This window comes from Prunus persica, chromosome G1 (assembly GCF_000346465.2).
Source record: "Prunus persica cultivar Lovell chromosome G1, Prunus_persica_NCBIv2, whole genome shotgun sequence".
In the NCBI taxonomy this organism is placed as follows: Eukaryota; Viridiplantae; Streptophyta; class Magnoliopsida; order Rosales; family Rosaceae; genus Prunus; species Prunus persica.
In genome coordinates, this window is record NC_034009.1 from 43,531,061 (window position 1) to 43,548,398 (window position 17,338).

The 17,338-nt window shown below is 38.4% G+C and overlaps 3 protein-coding genes across 4 annotated transcripts; 2 read left to right on the plus strand and 1 right to left on the minus strand.

The window, feature by feature from the left end:
• On the plus strand, window positions 1,240-5,003 carry LOC18791633 (protein NETWORKED 2A). Its single transcript, XM_007226250.2, has 2 exons — window positions 1,240-1,366; window positions 2,023-5,003. The coding sequence occupies exons 1-2, from the start codon at window positions 1,273-1,275 to the stop codon at window positions 4,896-4,898; spliced, it is 2,970 nt and encodes a 989-aa protein (XP_007226312.1). The 5' UTR covers window positions 1,240-1,272; the 3' UTR covers window positions 4,899-5,003.
• LOC18790996 (pentatricopeptide repeat-containing protein At2g37230) lies at window positions 5,639-8,566 on the plus strand. Its single transcript, XM_007225171.2, has one exon. It carries the CDS (start codon window positions 5,792-5,794, stop codon window positions 8,048-8,050), a length of 2,259 nt encoding a protein of 752 aa, XP_007225233.2. The 5' UTR covers window positions 5,639-5,791; the 3' UTR covers window positions 8,051-8,566.
• Window positions 9,410-16,203, minus strand: LOC18788538. 2 transcript variants are annotated; one of them, XM_020554916.1, is made up of 6 exons: window positions 15,823-16,203; window positions 15,398-15,590; window positions 15,024-15,110; window positions 13,058-13,456; window positions 11,501-11,648; window positions 9,410-10,739 (listed from the first exon to the last, which is right to left on the minus strand). In XM_020554916.1, exons 1-6 carry the CDS (start codon window positions 15,891-15,893, stop codon window positions 9,712-9,714), a joined length of 1,926 nt encoding a protein of 641 aa, XP_020410505.1. In that variant the 5' UTR covers window positions 15,894-16,203; the 3' UTR covers window positions 9,410-9,711. The 2 variants fall into 2 exon arrangements, with proteins under 2 accessions (XP_020410505.1, XP_020410506.1); XM_020554917.1 differs by having other exon boundaries at window positions 15,398-15,595.

Genomic DNA, 17,338 nt, shown 5'->3' on the forward strand with positions numbered 1-17,338 from the left:
AGGTAGTTTGTAGGGCATTATTTGGTGGTCATGGGTAACTTATTGGAGGGTGAAGCGAAAGTTCAAAGTTGTGTCTTTTTCTCACACTCAAAGTAGAGATGCTGTGCAGTTATGGTAAGATCATGAATCAGTTTGATAGTTGTGCAGTTATGCATATCTACAGAGAAAAGAATTGTGTCGCAGACGGATTAGCTAACTGGAGCTATAACATGGGTCTTGGTGTGTATTATTTTGATTTTGCTCCAAGTTGGATAGGCTCTTTAGTTATTGACGACTTGATTGGGGTGTCTCGCCCCCGTCTTATTTATGTTGATTTTATGTAGTTACGTTGCTTGGGATTTTTCCACCCCAGTTCACAATAAAAAATAAAAAATAAAAAAAGGTCGAGATACATGGTCACTGCAATTGTATTAGTTCTAACACATATAATTCATAACGATCCAAGAGTTCTTCTTGGATTTATTAACGGTATACCGTCCATGAAGTTTGAGTTCAAATTATCCTCTAACAAACTGAATGCCACTAAACTAAATGGTCATTGATGAAGTTGACAGATTTTTAGATGTCACTTGAATATCATCAGCTTCTCTAAAGAGTGAGTCTGAGGTAAGATTTAAATGTGACGACCGGAGCTTGTTGCCCATTTCATCAATTAATTAGAAAAAATGTATAGAAATGAAAAAAATTGAAACATGAAGACTATAGGGTATTATGGGTATAATTTCTCCTAGAACATTTGCCCATAAGCTGAAAGCTTAGTTATAACAGCAACAGTAACAGTCACTATATACGCGTATGCAGCTTGAACTGATGAACAGAAGATGGCATTCTTTCAGAAATAGCCAAAAAAAGGGAAGATTATCTGATAACGAATCCAGCTTGTATTTTCCAACAAAAGTTAGGCAAAACAAGAGAAGTATCCAAAACTTTTCATGGGCTCACTCTTTTTCCTGGTTACAACCAACCTGGCAAACTGATAGCATGCCACGTGGACAAGGCCTTTGCATTTTTGAGCTTTTCCAACACCTATAATCCAGGCGAAGTATCCTCTCCTCCATGTATGGTCCTTAACAGGCCATTTGTCAAAAACTGTATGTGATGTTCTCTTAATTCCTTCAATATTCATGACTTCATATTATTCTTCTGGCTTGCATTGTGTGATTTGGGTTTTCTCCAATGGATTGAATGAAATAATCTTTGTGGGTTTTGTGTTCATAATGATTGCTTTTCTTTAGAGAGAGAGAGAGAGAGAGAGAGAGAGAGAGAGAGAGAATGTTGCAGAGAGCAGCAAGCAATGCATATTCATGGTGGTGGGCCAGCCACATCAGGACAAAGCAGTCAAAATGGCTGGAACAGAACCTTCAAGGTATGTGTGTGTGTATGTTGTCATAATATAAGTGAGATCAGTGTTCCTGTTGATCTGTGATTGATCCAATCTGTTTTTCCTTTTAGATTTGATATCTTTTACCCACTTTTTCCATTGATATGATAAAAAGAAAGAGGACAGTAAAAAAAATTCTTGCTTTGTTTTTTTTTTCTTTCTTTAATTTCCCTTTTATTGGAATTAGTAGGTTATGTAGATTTGCTTCCACATCAATAAAACCCTATATCCCATTTGTTGGAAAGATATGTACTGCTGCAGCTAGAAAATGTTTGATGAATTTTCCCAAAGAAAATTTTAAAATTGCTAACAAAAACCTCTAGGAAGAGGTACATGAATGAAAAGGAGAGCATGAAGATAAAAGAGCAACCATGTAGCTAGGGAACCTGTAATGATTTATAACAAGAGCACCAGTTTTAAATTTCCCCCATGAATTCAAAGAACATTGTTATTTTTCTTTTACAGTGACTATAATCGCCTTCCAAATCTGTGTAGTTAAAACTTCTTATAAGTGCATTGTCTCATAAGCTAAACTGCTGCTGTACATTGTGAATTGAATTCCCCAGTTGGCTAATTCTGCGTCTGCTTTGTAAGAATGTGGTTGGTATTATACTAACATACAGACATGTCTTGAATTACAGATATGGAGGAGAAAGTTCATAGTACACTTAAAATCATTGATAATGATGGGGACTCCTTTGCACAGAGGGCAGAAATGTATTACAGGAAGAGGCCAGAGCTAGTGGCCTATGTTGAAGAATCGTTCCGGGCATACCGGGCTTTAGCAGAGAGATATGATCACTTGTCAAGAGATCTGCAGAGTGCCAACCGTACGATTGCCACAGTTTTCCCAGAGAGAGTTCAGTATGCAATGGAGGATGAGGATGAGGAAATTGCTTCTCAAGCATCAACTTCTTCCGACGGTCCCAACAAAGCCTCCACAGAAGAATCCAAACAAAACATCCCAAAAGTTCCCAAATTACCCAATAAAGATTTCAGGAGCAAATCCATGTTAAAGAGGGGGCCGCTTAAGAGAAATACAAGCTGTTTTAAAGCTACCATAACTCCAAGGTCAGGACTGACCAAAGATGAGGCACTGGAAGAAATTGATAAGCTTCAGAAGGATATTTTGGCCCTACAAACTGAAAAGGAGTTTGTGAAGATCTTGTACGAACGCGGATATGACAGATACTGGGAGTTTGAAAACGAGATCACTGGTATGCAAAAAAGAGTTTGCAGCTTACAAGATGAGTATGGCATTGGCACCGTCATCGAAGATAACGAAGCTCGAACTTTGATGGCTGCCACAGCTTTGAAATCATGCAAAGACAGCTTGACTAAGTTACAGGAAAAGAAAGATGAAACAGAAGAAGAGGCAAGAGTTGAGCACCTAAGGGTTAGGGAAGCCTGCATGAAGTTTGAAGACCTCAAAGACGAATTTCGTTTGAAAGACGCAGACTGGTGTGATCCAACTGAGGAGGATGAGGCTGAGAACATTGATCTAGAAACAAGAAATGTAGACCAAGAAAGACATGATCAGGAATTGTTGCGGTCTAAGATTTTGGAACAGCTGGATACAAGTTCAAACACCTCCACTATTACAGAACTGGCAGAGAAAATTGATGGACTTGTAAACAAGGTTGTGAGTCTAGAAACTGCAGTCTCATCTCAGAATGCTCTAGTAAATAGATTTAAATCAGAAACAGATGAACTTCAGGCACACATTCGGAGCTTGGAAGAGGAAAAGGAGATTCTGATGGAAAACTCGGACAGGATGAGGAAAAGGATAAAGGAGTTGGAGGAGGAGTTGCGGAGAATTAAAAATTTAAAAAGAAGTGTAGAAGACCAAAATAACAACCTCCAAGCGCATTTTACAGAAGCTAGTTGTAATCTTGATCATCTCTCTGGAAAATTGCATAGTGTGAAGCATGAAGAGGAGGATGAGAACGCAGGACTATTCCAGGAAGTGAGAGCACTTGATGCCAAACCAGAAAAGGAGATTAAAGTGGATTCAGATAAGTCGGCCACCGATGAAGAATCAGTGGTTTTAGAGGACAAAATGACAGAAGATGAAATTAAGAAAGTGGATGTTACAATTCTCAAAAATTCCGTCAAGGGTGAAGAAGAAAACCAATCTGATCCAAGCAATAGCCTTGGTTTGATGACTGAAAAGCCTCAGGAGCCAATGCAGCAGGAACAGGTTGAGAATCAGGCTTTGTCTGAGACAGTAGACAGCAATCTTGAAGTTGAGCCACAGGAACTGGAACTTGCAAATGAAGGAGATCAACCAAACTGGAGGCAACTATTCTTAAAAGGGTTAGAGGATAGAGAAAAGGTTCTGCTAGAGGAGTATACTTCAATTCTCCGGGATTATAAGGATGCAAGGAAGAAGCTGGGAGAAGTGGAGAAGAAAAACCGGGATAACATCTTCGATTTGGCAATGGAGATAAGGGAATTGAGGAGTGTTGTTTCTTCGAAGGACAAGGAGATTAAACTTTTGAAGCAAAAACTGGGATCCCCAGAGACAAATCTGGATGATAGTCCTAACACCTGTTCGACAGTATATAAGTATCCAAATCAGGAAGGCTCCCTGGAGAGCCCAACTCAAGTAGCTGCATCACCGTACTCTCCTGTTCCATCTCTAAATTTCGATAAAGAAATAGCTGCCAGTTATCTTGGTGAGCAAGCAACAGAGAGATTTGAGGACTCATCAGGAAACTTGAAAGTCTCACCTAGAAAGGAGGAAGAAAAAGCAACGAGGAAAAGGCATGTTGTTAGACCCCATTCTGTTTCAGCTATTGAAGGAAGATTCCGTTCAGACATTGATGAGCTGCTGGAGGAGAACTTAGAATTCTGGTTGAGGTTTAGTACCTCAGTTCATCAGATACAAAAATTCCAGACATCGATACAGGATTTACAGTCAGAGTTGATCAAACTAAAGAATAAAAAGAAGCATGAAGGAGGGTCTAAACAGCAGTCTCTACAATCAGATGGCAGGCCAATATACAGACACCTGAGAGAGATACAAACTGAACTGTCCTTATGGTTGGAACACAATGCAGTACTTAAAGATGACTTGCAGCGTAGATTCTCATCTTTGTGCCACATTCAAGATGAGATATCAAGACTCTCCAATTTAGGTTCAGAAGGAGAGAAGATGGAGCTTATAAGCAAATATCAGGCTGCAAAGTTTCAAGGCGAGGTTCTCAACATGAAGCAAGAGAATAACAAGGTCAATGATGAATTGAAGGCAGGTCTTAGCCGTGTTAGAGGACTGAAGTTTGAGGTCGAGAAGACGCTAGCAAGACTTGATGAAGAACTTGGAATTTCCATGGCATCAAAGAGCATTGAACCGAAACGCTCAACCAGTAAGGCTCGAATTCCCTTGCGGTCTTTCTTGTTTGGGGTTAAGTTGAGAAGGCAAAAGCCATCAATCTTCTCATGTGCCAGCCCAGCATTACAGAAACAACACAGCGATCTAGCAGCAGCTGCACCACCACCAGAACAACCAATGTAGATGATCAGTTATATTCTACTTTTATCTTTTTAGTTTTAAAATTCATTGAGGGATCAATCTTCTATGTTAGTCATGCATAGTACATTTGCGGACAGGAACCAGAGACAGGTTAATGCTGTAGTATTGTATTCTCTTTTTCTTTCATTATCTTGTATGATATTATTCAAGATCTTCTCTTGTTTGCTTAAAATTTGTTTGGAAACTTCATCTTCCATCCAGAATTAAAATGCTTATGTGGATGTTAATTTATGCAAAGTAGGCTGCATACTAAGGAGATTTACAGTGCATCACAATTGTTGAATGTCAGTGCCTCCTACGCGGGGAAGCATCAGAAACAATAAATCATCTAGTTGTTTTTTGTTTTTTTATCACCGAGTTTTTGAAACATCGAGAAAAGAAATATCACTAGACCACGAACCATTTGGTAATAGATCATCTTTCCGGTGATTACACAAGCGGTTTGCTTCATGCTAGGTATCTGTATCTTCCAACCATTTTACATTTGGAGATTTACTTCAACATCATGGTCTGAAACTGTTTTTGCTTTAGGTATATGTTGCTTACAGTTGCTCACTTCTACTACGTCCCTCCCTCCCTCATTTGAGCAAGTAACTAATTTGAAAGCACTGCTAAACCAGCCCTTGGAAATATGTTGAAATGCTTTTTGCCCATGATCAACCTTTTTGAACAATTGGGCTAGAGCCTTCAAAACGCATTCTTATGTTTGTGTGGCCCAAATCAAATGTTTGAATTGAAAAAGCCCATATTTCTTTGAATCCTGCTTAAACCCTAACAAGTGAGAACGACGGTCCTCGCGCTCTGTGATCTTCACTCTCACACTCTTACACTCCTACAATCCCTACTTCCCATTTCACACATTCAAACCCTTTGCCATGCCATCAATGGCTTACATTTCTCTCTCTAAACCCTTCCAATGGCGACCTCGACCCTCGAACCCTCAGACCCTCACGCTCTTCCGCCTCTTCAGCTCAACCGAAGCCGCAACCGGAGCCTCAACCGAAGCCCCAACCGAAACCCCAAACCCGCAAGATGGATCAGTGACCCCGACCCATGTCCCAAAAGCTAGGCAGCATCGAACTCGAAACGCAGAAAAGATAGAGGACATCATCTGCAGAATGATGGCGAATCGGGTCTGGACGACCCGGTTACAGAACTCGATCCGGAATTTGGTACCCGAATTTGACCACAACCTTGTGTGGAATGTATTGCACGGCGCTCGGAGCTGGGAGCATGCGCTCCAGTTCTTCAGGTGGGTTGAGCGATCCGGGTTGTTTAAACACGACCGCGAGACCCATTTGAAGATCATTGAGATTCTGAGCCGAAATTCGAAGCTCAACCATGCCCGGTGTATCCTATTGGACATGCCCAAGAAGGGTGTGCAGTTGGACGAGGACCTCTTCATTGGGCTCATTGATGGCTATGGTAAGTCTGATAAGGGTTGCATTATTCAAGAGTCTGTTAAGTTATTCATTAAAATGAAGGAATTGGGTGTGGAGAGAAGTCTCAAGTCCTATGAGGCTCTGTATAAGGCTATCTTGCGTTGGGGTCGGTGTATGATGGCCAAGAGGTACTTTAATGCCATGTTGAGTGAGGGAATAGAGCCCACTAGGCATACTTATAATGTTATGATTTGGGGTTTCCTAAAGAGCCGGAAGTTAGAGACCGCCAAGCGGTTTTTTGAGGATATGAAAAGTAGAGGAATTTCTCCTGATCTTGTTACTTATAACACCATGATTCATGGGTACATTCGGGTTGATAAGATGGATGAGTCTGAGCAGTTGTTTGTAGAGTTGAAGGGGAGGAATATAGAACCTAATGTGATAAGTTATACCACCATGATTAAAGGGTATGTTTCTGTTGGGAGAGTTGATGATGGTTTGAGGTTGTTTGGGGAGATGAAGTCTTTTGGTATTAGGCCGAATGCTGTCACCTTTTCGACTTTACTTCCGGGGCTTTGTGATGCAGAGAAAAAGGATGCAGCTCACAAGGTGTTAATGGAGATGGTTTCGAAGTATATTGCTCCTATTGATAATTCAATCTTTGAGAGATTGTTATCTTTACAGTGCAAGTCTGGGGATATGGATGCAGCTGCTTATGTGCTCAAGGCAATGATTCGGCTGAGAATTCCTACTGAGGCTGGTCATTATGGTATCCTGATTGAAAACTTTTGCAAGGCTGGGGTGTATGATCAAGCAGTCAAGTTGCTGGATAAGCTTATTGAGAAAGAAATTATTTTGAGGCCTCAGAATTCTATTGAGTTGGAGCCTAGTGCTTTTAACCCAATGATTGAGTATTTGTGCAACCATGGGCAGACAGGGAAAGCTGAAGCCTTTTTCCGGCAGTTGATGAAAAAGGGTGTTGAGGATTCAGTTGCCTTCAATAATTTGCTCCGTGGGCATGCAAAAGAAGGGAATTCTGATTCTGCTTTTGAGATTTTAAGGATCATGAATAGGAGAGGGATCCCTGGAGAAGCAGATTCTTACATTCTGCTCATTAAGAGCTACCTGAGTAAAGGTGAACCAGCTGATGCTAAAACTGCTTTGGATAGTATGATTGAAGGTGGGCATATTCCGGAGTCATCGCTGTTCAGGTCAGTGATAGAGAGTCTATTTGAAGATGGGAGGGTTCAAACTGCAAGCCGAGTAATGAAGAGTATGGTAGAGAAGGGGGTGATGGAGAACATGGATTTGGTTGCCAAGATTTTGGAAGCCCTCTTTATGAGAGGTCATGTTGAGGAAGCACTGGGACGAATTGATCTACTTATGCAAAGTGGGTGTGCCCTTCAGTTTGACAGCCTTCTATCTGTTCTTGCTGACAAAGGGAAAACAATTGCCGCTCTCAAGCTGTTAGATTTTTGCCTTGAGAGAGATTGCAGTGTAGATTTCTCAAGCTATGATAAAGTGTTGGATGCTCTATTAGCATCAGGGAAGACTCTTAATGCATACTCAATATTGTGTAAACTAATGGAGAAAGGAGGGATCACCGATTGGAGTAGCACTGAGGATTTGATTAAGAGCCTAAATCAAGAGGGTAACACAAAACAAGCTGATATCCTCTCCAGAATGATAAAGGGAGGAGAGAAAAGCAGTCAGGGAAAAAAAGGGAAGAAACAAGCTTCTCTTGCTTCCTAATTTGCCATATCTCCATAATTTCTGCAAGCCTTGCAGGATGGGTTGCGGACACCCTGAAAATCACTGGAAGAAGTTGCCCATTGGTAACATTGAACTTCTTAAACTCCCTTTTTTTCTCCTGGGATGGATGCTGTGCATTTAAGAACAGGAGGGACAGTGCTCAGTCAAAGTGATACTAAGCCGGATTAGATATTAGCATGTAGAGTAATTAGGGAGCTTGGTTATATGTTCCAGCGACCATCTATTTTGCTCTTCTCTTAAAATTTTGGGTTAGTCTAAATTTTCCCCTTTATGCCCTCTTTCATTGTCACCAAATTCAAATAACACAGGTCCTGTTTATAATTCTGCGGTTGTTACTGTATTCTCAAAATTGATGTGCCATTGTATTGGGAAGTGATCTATCACTTTTTCTCTTTTTGTGGGCAAGCCAACTGTGTTTGGTAGCCAGATGGATCATAAAGAACACAGGTCCTGTTTATAATAACATGCATCCCCTTGTTGTTTTTTACTTGTTCCCATCCGTTCCATTTTGAATGCATATATTTAAATTGATCGATGTCATGCTGGCAGTTAGAGTCGGGATTGGAAATTGATTTCGGGTTACTGCTAATCTGAAAAAGGATAACTTAGAATGATTTCTCTTTCTTTCTTATTGCACACTTTACCTGCCAATCTTCACGTAGAAAGCTGTCTGCAACACCTAATTTTCTTGGCTTACAGATCCAAGTTCATTTAGTTGACATGAAGAGGTTTTTGTTGGGATCACCTGGATTCTACTACTATATTGTCTTCCTGTGAAGGAATGAATTTTAGCCTAGCCTAATATCGATCTACTGGAGGGTGTATAAGGCCTTAAAATTTATGATTCCATTAGAAGTTGGTCGTCAGTTGAGAAATGCTACCACTTTTGTTGGACATTTCTGTAGTTTTAGACCTGAACGAGTAGTTGTCTGCGGATAAGAAAGTTAGAGGACTTTCGATCAAACCAGAAATTTCAGAAGAGGAGATCTCGTAGCATAGAAAAGAAAGGAGAAATCGTTTTGATTCGTGGTGGATCCCTGGCAACTTAAGATAGTTGCAATGCCGAAGGAAAAGTAAGGACAATGTGCCATTGTCATGGTCTTGCGACTGGTTTGGATATGTACCATTATATACAAGAGTATACCAACATGTAGTGGAGATCGATGGCTAATGGATGCACTCTACGTTTTTTACTTGTACTAATACAGCCCTTTAAAAATTTGAAGGGAAAAAGACTTCCACCCTTTTTCTTTGTTCTTATGAAATCTTTAGTTCCGGAGTAAATATCTTAGCTACAACGGGACCTCCCCTTTATACAAATAAAAAAAACCACCCAATTCAACAGGAAGGTCAACTTGAATACTGTAATGCACTGCAGACCATCACCATTCAAAATTAACATAGATTTACATCATTGACAAATAATATCAATCCATCGTTCAACTGTGATACTATCACCATAAAAAACTGACAAGAATTTACATCATTGACAAAGATTTTACACCACAAAAACCAACTAGCTCTTAGTCTATTGGCACTTCTCTTCCCAATATTGGAAGATGTCCCAAGTTCCAATCCCCTTTCCCCTAGTGAGAAAAAAACAAGGTAAAAAATTTACACCACAATCTTCACAAGATACTCTAACCTTCATGTTCCCCATTGATCTTAATGCCAGCCTCCTCTTTGCTTAAAACATGTTTTCCATTGCATCCATCTGTTACAGTGCCCAGAAGATCTGTCTGCTTCTCAGTTGAGCTTGGTTTTTCAGAACTGTCAACTGCAGATGGATCACCACCTCCTATGAGCGAACACACAACCTCATTATCTTTTGCACTTTGTCTCTGTTCACCTTGTACACTAATGACAGCTTTATGATGAGTCTCATCTCTCTCAATGTTCAATGAACTAACAGCATTCTCAGCATTAGATATTAAAATTTTCAAATCAGCTTTCTGGTTAGGTGAATCCACTTTGTCATCTTTAACTTGCTCATCCTGTCCGTTCCTAGAGATAACTGCTTCATCTTGGGCCAGCACTATTGGAGTGCATCCCAACTCAGCAATTACGCTTCCTTCTTCAGTCCTAACCTCTTGCTTTGATGGAAGTTTGGCATCCAGGCTACAGCTCACACCCTTAATCTGTCTGGATAGCAATGTGCCATTAGTTGGAGTGGGCTGACTCATCGGAGGGAGAGCTTTTGAAGACCCAGGGTGTACGGCACTAGGTGTGACATCAGTTGGTGGAGGGGTGGAAAGTGTTATACCAGCCAAGCCGGTACGCATATGTAAATTAGGATGAGGCTCTGAGTGGGTAGACATACCACCAGGTAAGGACGATTGGATAGAACCACTTGTAGGCATGATATGGACAGCATTCTTTGCCTGAGCAGCCTTGAGCAGTGATGCAGCATCTGAAGGAGAAGCAATGCGTGCCCCAGCAGCAACCGCAATGGCTCTTACTATATCATCATCATTGCAATTAGGTTTGGTTAAGGTATTCTTGGAGGTTACTTGAGATTTTGTCGTGGAACCCAATAATTCCATTTGATATGGTTTTTTTGTTGGTTTAAGGTCTTGCTGAGACTGTGGTTCTGCTTTAGCACCAGTAGTAAGCACAGGGTTGCTAGTTGCAACTTTTCTAGCAAACTTATTGTGAGCATTTGTTCCGGCTGTTTAAGAGTAAGGAGAAAACAAGATATGAATAAACATACATAAGTACTAAAATAAATTTAAAAAAAATATCAATTAAAAATCAGAGTACAAAAGCAGTCAGAAGGTTCACATTTATTTCAGTTTGGCTACATCAGCTTTGGTCCATTCTAACTTAGGTGCCAAATTTTTCAGTGAAGATTTCCAAATGGGGAAACAAATCCTGGTTAATAAAATCCCAATCATAGGAAGTGAGCCTTGGATACTGCAGCAGCTACAATATTAAATACATTGCTTGACAGGTGAAGCACTTCCATATAAATTTATTTTAAAAAAAGAAAAAGAAAAAAAAGGGCTCCTTTCTTACCTGTTAGGAGCAATTTTCTTTGCGCTTTTAATGAGTCATTTTGTATGTGTCAAATCTGGTCTGCAGGTGAGGGGGAATTGGCTCCTTACAGGTAATAAGCCAAGCAGTGTTCTAAACTAAAATGGTAACAATAAGTCTTCTTTAGCATTAAGAAAGACTAGGAAGTCTTTTTCGTAAGACTTTCAAAAAGTCCTAGTCTCTAACAATACCGTTCAGTAATAACGAAAAGTATCCATCTTGTCCTTAACCTTAATGGAAGCTGCCACTATATTAAGGAGGAAACATGAAGTTTAAAGGTAGGACTTGAGGGTCCCCTAAAAATATCACAGGACTTGTTTGGTCCTTTAGAAGCAACATATGAATTATTAGTACTTTTCTGTAAATTGAAAACAGCATAACGGAGGAGAGAATCACCAGTGCCAATTGTCTTAGCTGTTAGGTTTGGCATATTGAGGGCTACGGACAATGAATGACGAGCGGCCAACTGTGCTTCTGAAAGTTTACCACTCGAGTTGCCTCCCAAATTCAACTCTTGATTCCTCTTCTTAATAATTGCCCACCTCTGTAATATACACTCATCAAATTAGTAGGAAAAATCATTGGTGCAAATTCATACCTCCAAACACAACAAAAAGAAGAGAGTGAAAGTTGGAGCACAGGTCGAGTTTTAAATTAAGTACCCACTAACTCAGAAATAAATAAATAAAACAAAAAAACAAGAAAAGATGGCAACAAATTATTTCCAAAAGGTACTAGCAAATTTTTAATTTTTATGTTTAACAACCCTCATACTACATGATTCACAAGATTTTCATATTTAGGTTACAAGAAAATCCGTTGCCGGGATTTGAACCCAGGAAAACTGGGTAAAACCCAGACATCTGACCGAACTAGATGACAACAGATTGCTGTAGTATTATGGTCTCTGTGCTTCCTTTACATTATAATCATTTCATTATTTATAAACTCCCACAAAATGGTCTACCCTAACCAATCAAAATCTTGCAATCATGAAAGGCACATTGCAAACAGTTTCTCATGTTATGTTCTATAAGTTCTCTTAAAAAAAACTTATAACTAATGAGATTAAAGACTTGATTTACCCCTTGATAAGTCTACCACAATAGATCACATTCACAAAATTTTATCTAAAGAATAACCATAGAATGTATGCCCTCAACCTAGGTTTTCCTAACATTAAATAAGATAACAGAAATTCTACAATTTTCCTTATAACCGCACATTGACGCATGTGCTACACATGAAATATAGAGTATAACAAAGAAGTGGCATAATGTTATACTTTTAATGGTCGAATAAAAGAAGACTAGATTGAAAAGAAAACACAATCAGATAATCAAAATGGCGTAATGGTCCACTTTTATTTCATTTTAAACACCATTTAAGAGCGGTCTACTTTCCACTTGAAATATTTTTGTGTTAATTTATTTCACTTTTAAATGGCATTTCAAAGTTAGTTTTAAGTTTCTAAAGTCTTCTTCTACTCTTTAATGACTCTTCAGTATTTATGGAAGTCATTTGTTGTTCAACCTAAGCTTGTAAAAGGTTAGCTCTCGTAAAGCAAATTTTGATGAATGAAAATTAGTTATTGCTGAAAGGTCTACTGCATTGAAGGCTGTGTCTTCATATCTCCATCTATACCTTCTCCTTACTTATCTATTTCTCTGCAATACAGCAACCCCGGATTATCTTTTTGTTCTTCTTTTCTCTAAATTTCTTCTGGTTACTCAAATTTCTCTCATCAACCCACCATAATCATAAGCAGCACAGAGCTTATGTGATCCCACTTGACATGGTGCATTTGTATTCTTCTCTTCTGAGGAAATTCTTATGTCAATTTGGATGCATCAAATTACAAGGTATAATATAGAGAAGAAAATGAAAAAGTAACCAAAAATCAAAGAACAAGCACCTAAGTTTCAAGAATCACTTGGGGTAACAGAAAACAACCTGAGATAGCTGACCAGCTGTTCTGTCCCCTTTGAAATCTGCTCTTAAGATATTTGCCCAATTTCCTTCACCACATTTCTGCACAGCAGCAATTAATTCAAAATCCTCAGCCTCTGACCATTTTTTTCTTTTCTTTCGAGGAGCCATGCTATTGCTAGCCGATCCATTTGCATCACCTCCATCAGCAGTTGCCACTGACGACGTTGTTGCAGAAGGAAGGGGTTGTTTTTTAACAGAAACCGGAACTGTAATGTTCTTCCCTTGCATTGAACAAGTTGGTTCTGAATTTTCATGAGTTCTAGATGGCTGGCCATTGGGTATATTTATGGTCAATGGAGCCTCTACCGTTGTGCCGTTTCGATGACTTGAATCACTTGGTAAACCAGAGGCAATTAGAACCTAACAAAACAACCACTCAAACAAGATAAGTTGGCTAGATCAGTGAATTAATAAGGTCAAAACAATTGAGATAGTATAAATATTCATAAAAACACGTCCACATATGTGTAACCCATGATATACCAACCTAGATCAGGAAGACTCAATAATGTTTCATGTTCTGCGACCTTGGCGTGGACCAGAAGTTGGGACAAAATGGATTTAAGTTGAAACCTATGCAGATTCTAAACTAAACACAGCTAATATGAGGCCAACTTCATATAGAAAATGCCGACCGTATTAAAGTGAAACCTTTTAAACACAGTTACAATATACCGAACTACCATTTGAATTCCTGTGTGCATGATTCACCATTCCGCTTGTCCATTAATTGAGGCCATCTTCCCCAGCTAATGAGCAAATGTCAACAAATTTATTCAAATAGGAACCCAGGTTTTACAATCTCAAAAAAGACTTTTTAGTCCAAAAATAAGTTCCACAGTAATTGGCTGGGATATTAATATTTAATTTATTCAAGTTCATTGTGTCAAGGTTTGAATTATTTCATTGCTTGACATGAGCTTTAACAATGGGCCATGCATCCTTCTACTTGGTAGTTTCTAAGATTTGTTACGGTGATGGGCATCAAAAGTTGATCTTTGAGTTAATTTTCTGTGCCAATTAGGAATCTAAGTCAAAATCCTACTACTATTAGGAAACACTAAGAAAGTAAATAACTATCTATGTAATCCTATCAATTAGTAGAGTCTTAATTAATGAAACTAAGGTTTGGTTTACTGAAGCAATATTTTTCCCTTTTCAAAGTTATTGTTCACAAACCATGAATAGCAAAAATTTGAGTGCTTTTCTTGTATTCTTGCAACTCCAAATCAGGATTTCTTTTAAACCAATTAAACTGTAAACCTGAAATTTCTTCTAGATCCTCTTTTTTTCCCAAATAGCTTGTCAAATAAATGCTAGAACCCTAAAATTAGCCACTCCACAGTAAATTCCAGTAAGCGATTTTCCTCTTGGAAGCTACCCCATATTTTCTCTGCTTATCTCACTCTTACAGATCCATTAACTTAACCCAACCCAACATAAAACTTAAGGCCAGTTATCTAACCTGTCCAACGTCAGTATTACTCTTTTGACTTTAAATTTTAATTAGTACTTCCTTACTTTTTGTAGCCAGATATGCATAAATCAGACACAGAAGTTACTATCATTTTCTGAAAACCACCTTAATCCAGTATTTGTAATCCTGGACTACCTCTTGATGTTGGTAACATGCTTCCTCCAACTTCTGAACACTAAATCTAAATATTAACTTGCTCAATTCTTGCAGGAGTGAAATATCTCTGTAAAATACTCAAACTGGGAATGATAAAAAGGAGATTTTCCAAAGAAGCAGCATAGCCATTTGGATTTCCATACAAAACAGACAAAGTAGCTTCAACTGGGAACTGTAATTAAAGTCAACAGATCATCAGGCATGAAACACTCCATAACAAGGGTTCACCTGGAAGATCTGAAATAAGAAACCTAAAGCAAGGCATTTATTAAGTATGAAATTATTTTTTTATACCTTCACACATGCTGCAGCTTCTGTTGAAGCTTCACCACAAACAGCAGGAAAAGCTTCCAATTCATATTCTAAATCGCTATCATCATCCTGCCAGCGAAATTTAACATCTCTCACAATATGGAAAAGGAAAATGTATGTGTTATGTCCTTTGTTCTCCTTTTGCACTATAATACAAATTCTTTTTAAAATACACACTAAACAAAAAAATAATTCAAGTGCTGGGTGAACTCAGAAAAAAGCTAGGTTTAATAGAAAAACCCTATTTATACAATTTTATCAACTTAAAACATTATGTAAAAGAATGCAGAAAACACCACAAACTACAATTCAAGAGGAAAAAAAGAAAAAAAAAAGAAAGAAAGAGGGAAACAGACCAAGGGTTGAGACCCATTGTCGAATTTGTCAACAAGAGCTTCCCGATAAGCTAAATGGCGCCAAAGCATCTGATACTCTCTGGCATTGGAGATCCCAGTTGAAGTCTTTGCCACCAACCGAATCCAATCAATCTTCGCCTCCGGCCAATGCGCCACTTCCTGTAGCAATGCCAACACAGTCGTTGCCGTGTACCTGCCCTTTAAAAAACAAAACAGCCCATTAAACCCAATTCACTATTAAAAAAAACTTGCACCTATCCAAAACGAAAAAAACCATTAAACCCAATACACAGGAACTCCCAAAAGGTAAAAAAGGGAGATGATTTTGGCACTCTAAATATCACTTCCCATACTCCTCAACCCAAGAGTGCCAAAATCATCACAAACACACACATACTGCAATAAATGAGAGGAAAAAGAGGGACCTTTGTAAGAGAGTGGCTGTATCTTCTTCGGTGATAGAACATTTCTTAGGGTCTTTGGTTTTCTCAACCATTGTTTTGCTTATAGTGAATTTCAGATTGCATATTATGAAATATGACAAGCCAAATTAGCCAATTTGAGTGGTTTAGCCAAAACCCTAAACCCTAAACCGTACAAAGGGGTTTTAGAGAGAGAGGGCTTTGACCGGAAGAGAGAGAGAGAGAGTGAGAGTAGGAGGGACAACAGAGAAGAGTCAAAGAGCGTTGAACACGCACCTACGGGTTATTTGGTTGATTGAGAGAGAGAGAGAGAGAGAGAGAGAGAGAGTCACACTCTCTACACTCTCTAGTCCAGTCAGAAGAAAAAGCTTCTATAATCTATTGATGGTATGGGGAGAGTTGTTTGTCCCCTTTTTCTTTTCTTTACGTATACATTTTTTAGTCAATGCAGTTTCGCCCATTTTTGAATTTTTGCACTTTGGTTGAGTATGGGGGGTATTTCAGTAATTAAAAAATATGCTTTTTTTTTAAAAAAAAATTTTGTCATTATAACTCCTCAAGCACAAGTAATGTTTCTTCGTGCAACAAGTAAAAATGCATAAAATGCTATATAGAGGGGGGTGACTAATCAGCGGAATATTGGGCTAGTTCACTTGTATAGGTAAGGTCATCTCTAGTCATTGGGCTAAATGTAGTTCATGACTAAATATTTAGCCCCTCAAAATATTAATTTTTTAAAGAATAGTGCATGGCAAAAATTTTCCATTTCTAATCATGCATGGCTATATTTTAGGGTAATTCATATTTTATTATTTTGAGAAAAACTATGGTACAACATTCATGCATTCCACAACTATATATTGTTTAATTTAATTAAACAACTATTTAGAGACAATATTCCATGACCAATAATTTTTTATAATTTTTTTAAACAACACTTGAAAACATTTAAAAAGGTGACCACAATTTTTTTTTTTAAAAGGATAGGTTTCAATGGTTTGACCTCCAACGGTCATGACTAGTAATTTTTGATAATTTTTTTACTAATTAAAAATATTTAAAAAGGTGACCACATTTATAATAATAAAAAATAGTTGGGTTTCAATAGTCTAACCTCCAATGGTTATGACCAATAATTTTTTTATAAATTTTTCTTAAACAACACGAATTGAAAATATTTAAAAAGGCTTTTAAAAATATATTGATGACGTTAGCGCTTTTATTTTTGGTTGTTGGATATACATTTACACGAGATGATTCGTGCTTTTACCCACACTTGATAATTTATCTTCTTCAAAAGCACATGCATGGGACCCACAAAAAATATGGCCTAAGCCAAAGCTGGGCTAAATGTGGCCTGGTTGGAGGGCTAAATGGCCAAATGTGGCCCTCCAAATTTGGCCACAATTTTGTTTAGTCCATGACTAGAGATAGATTTTGCATTATTTTAGGGCTATATTTGAGATATAGCCAATGACTGGAGATAATCTACGATCATACATTGTACTCTCTTGCCAAT

Excerpts from the sequence above, each read along its gene's own strand:
- LOC18788538 (XM_020554916.1), bottom strand. The coding sequence starts at position 15,893 with ATGGTTGAGAAAACCAAAGACCCTAAGAAATGTTCTATCACCGAAGAA. Across the intron at positions 13,457-15,023 it reads AAGCTGCAGCATGTGTGAAG|GTTCTAATTGCCTCTGGTTT; the intron begins GTATAAAAAAAT and ends TTGTTTTGTTAG. Across the intron at positions 11,649-13,057 it reads CAGCTGGTCAGCTATCTCAG|AGGTGGGCAATTATTAAGAA; the intron begins GTTGTTTTCTGT and ends TGTATATTACAG.
- LOC18790996 (XM_007225171.2), top strand. The coding sequence starts at position 5,792 with ATGCCATCAATGGCTTACATTTCTCTCTCTAAACCCTTCCAATGGCGA.
- LOC18791633 (XM_007226250.2), top strand. The coding sequence starts at position 1,273 with ATGTTGCAGAGAGCAGCAAGCAATGCATATTCATGGTGGTGGGCCAGC. Across the intron at positions 1,367-2,022 it reads GCTGGAACAGAACCTTCAAG|ATATGGAGGAGAAAGTTCAT; the intron begins GTATGTGTGTGT and ends CTTGAATTACAG.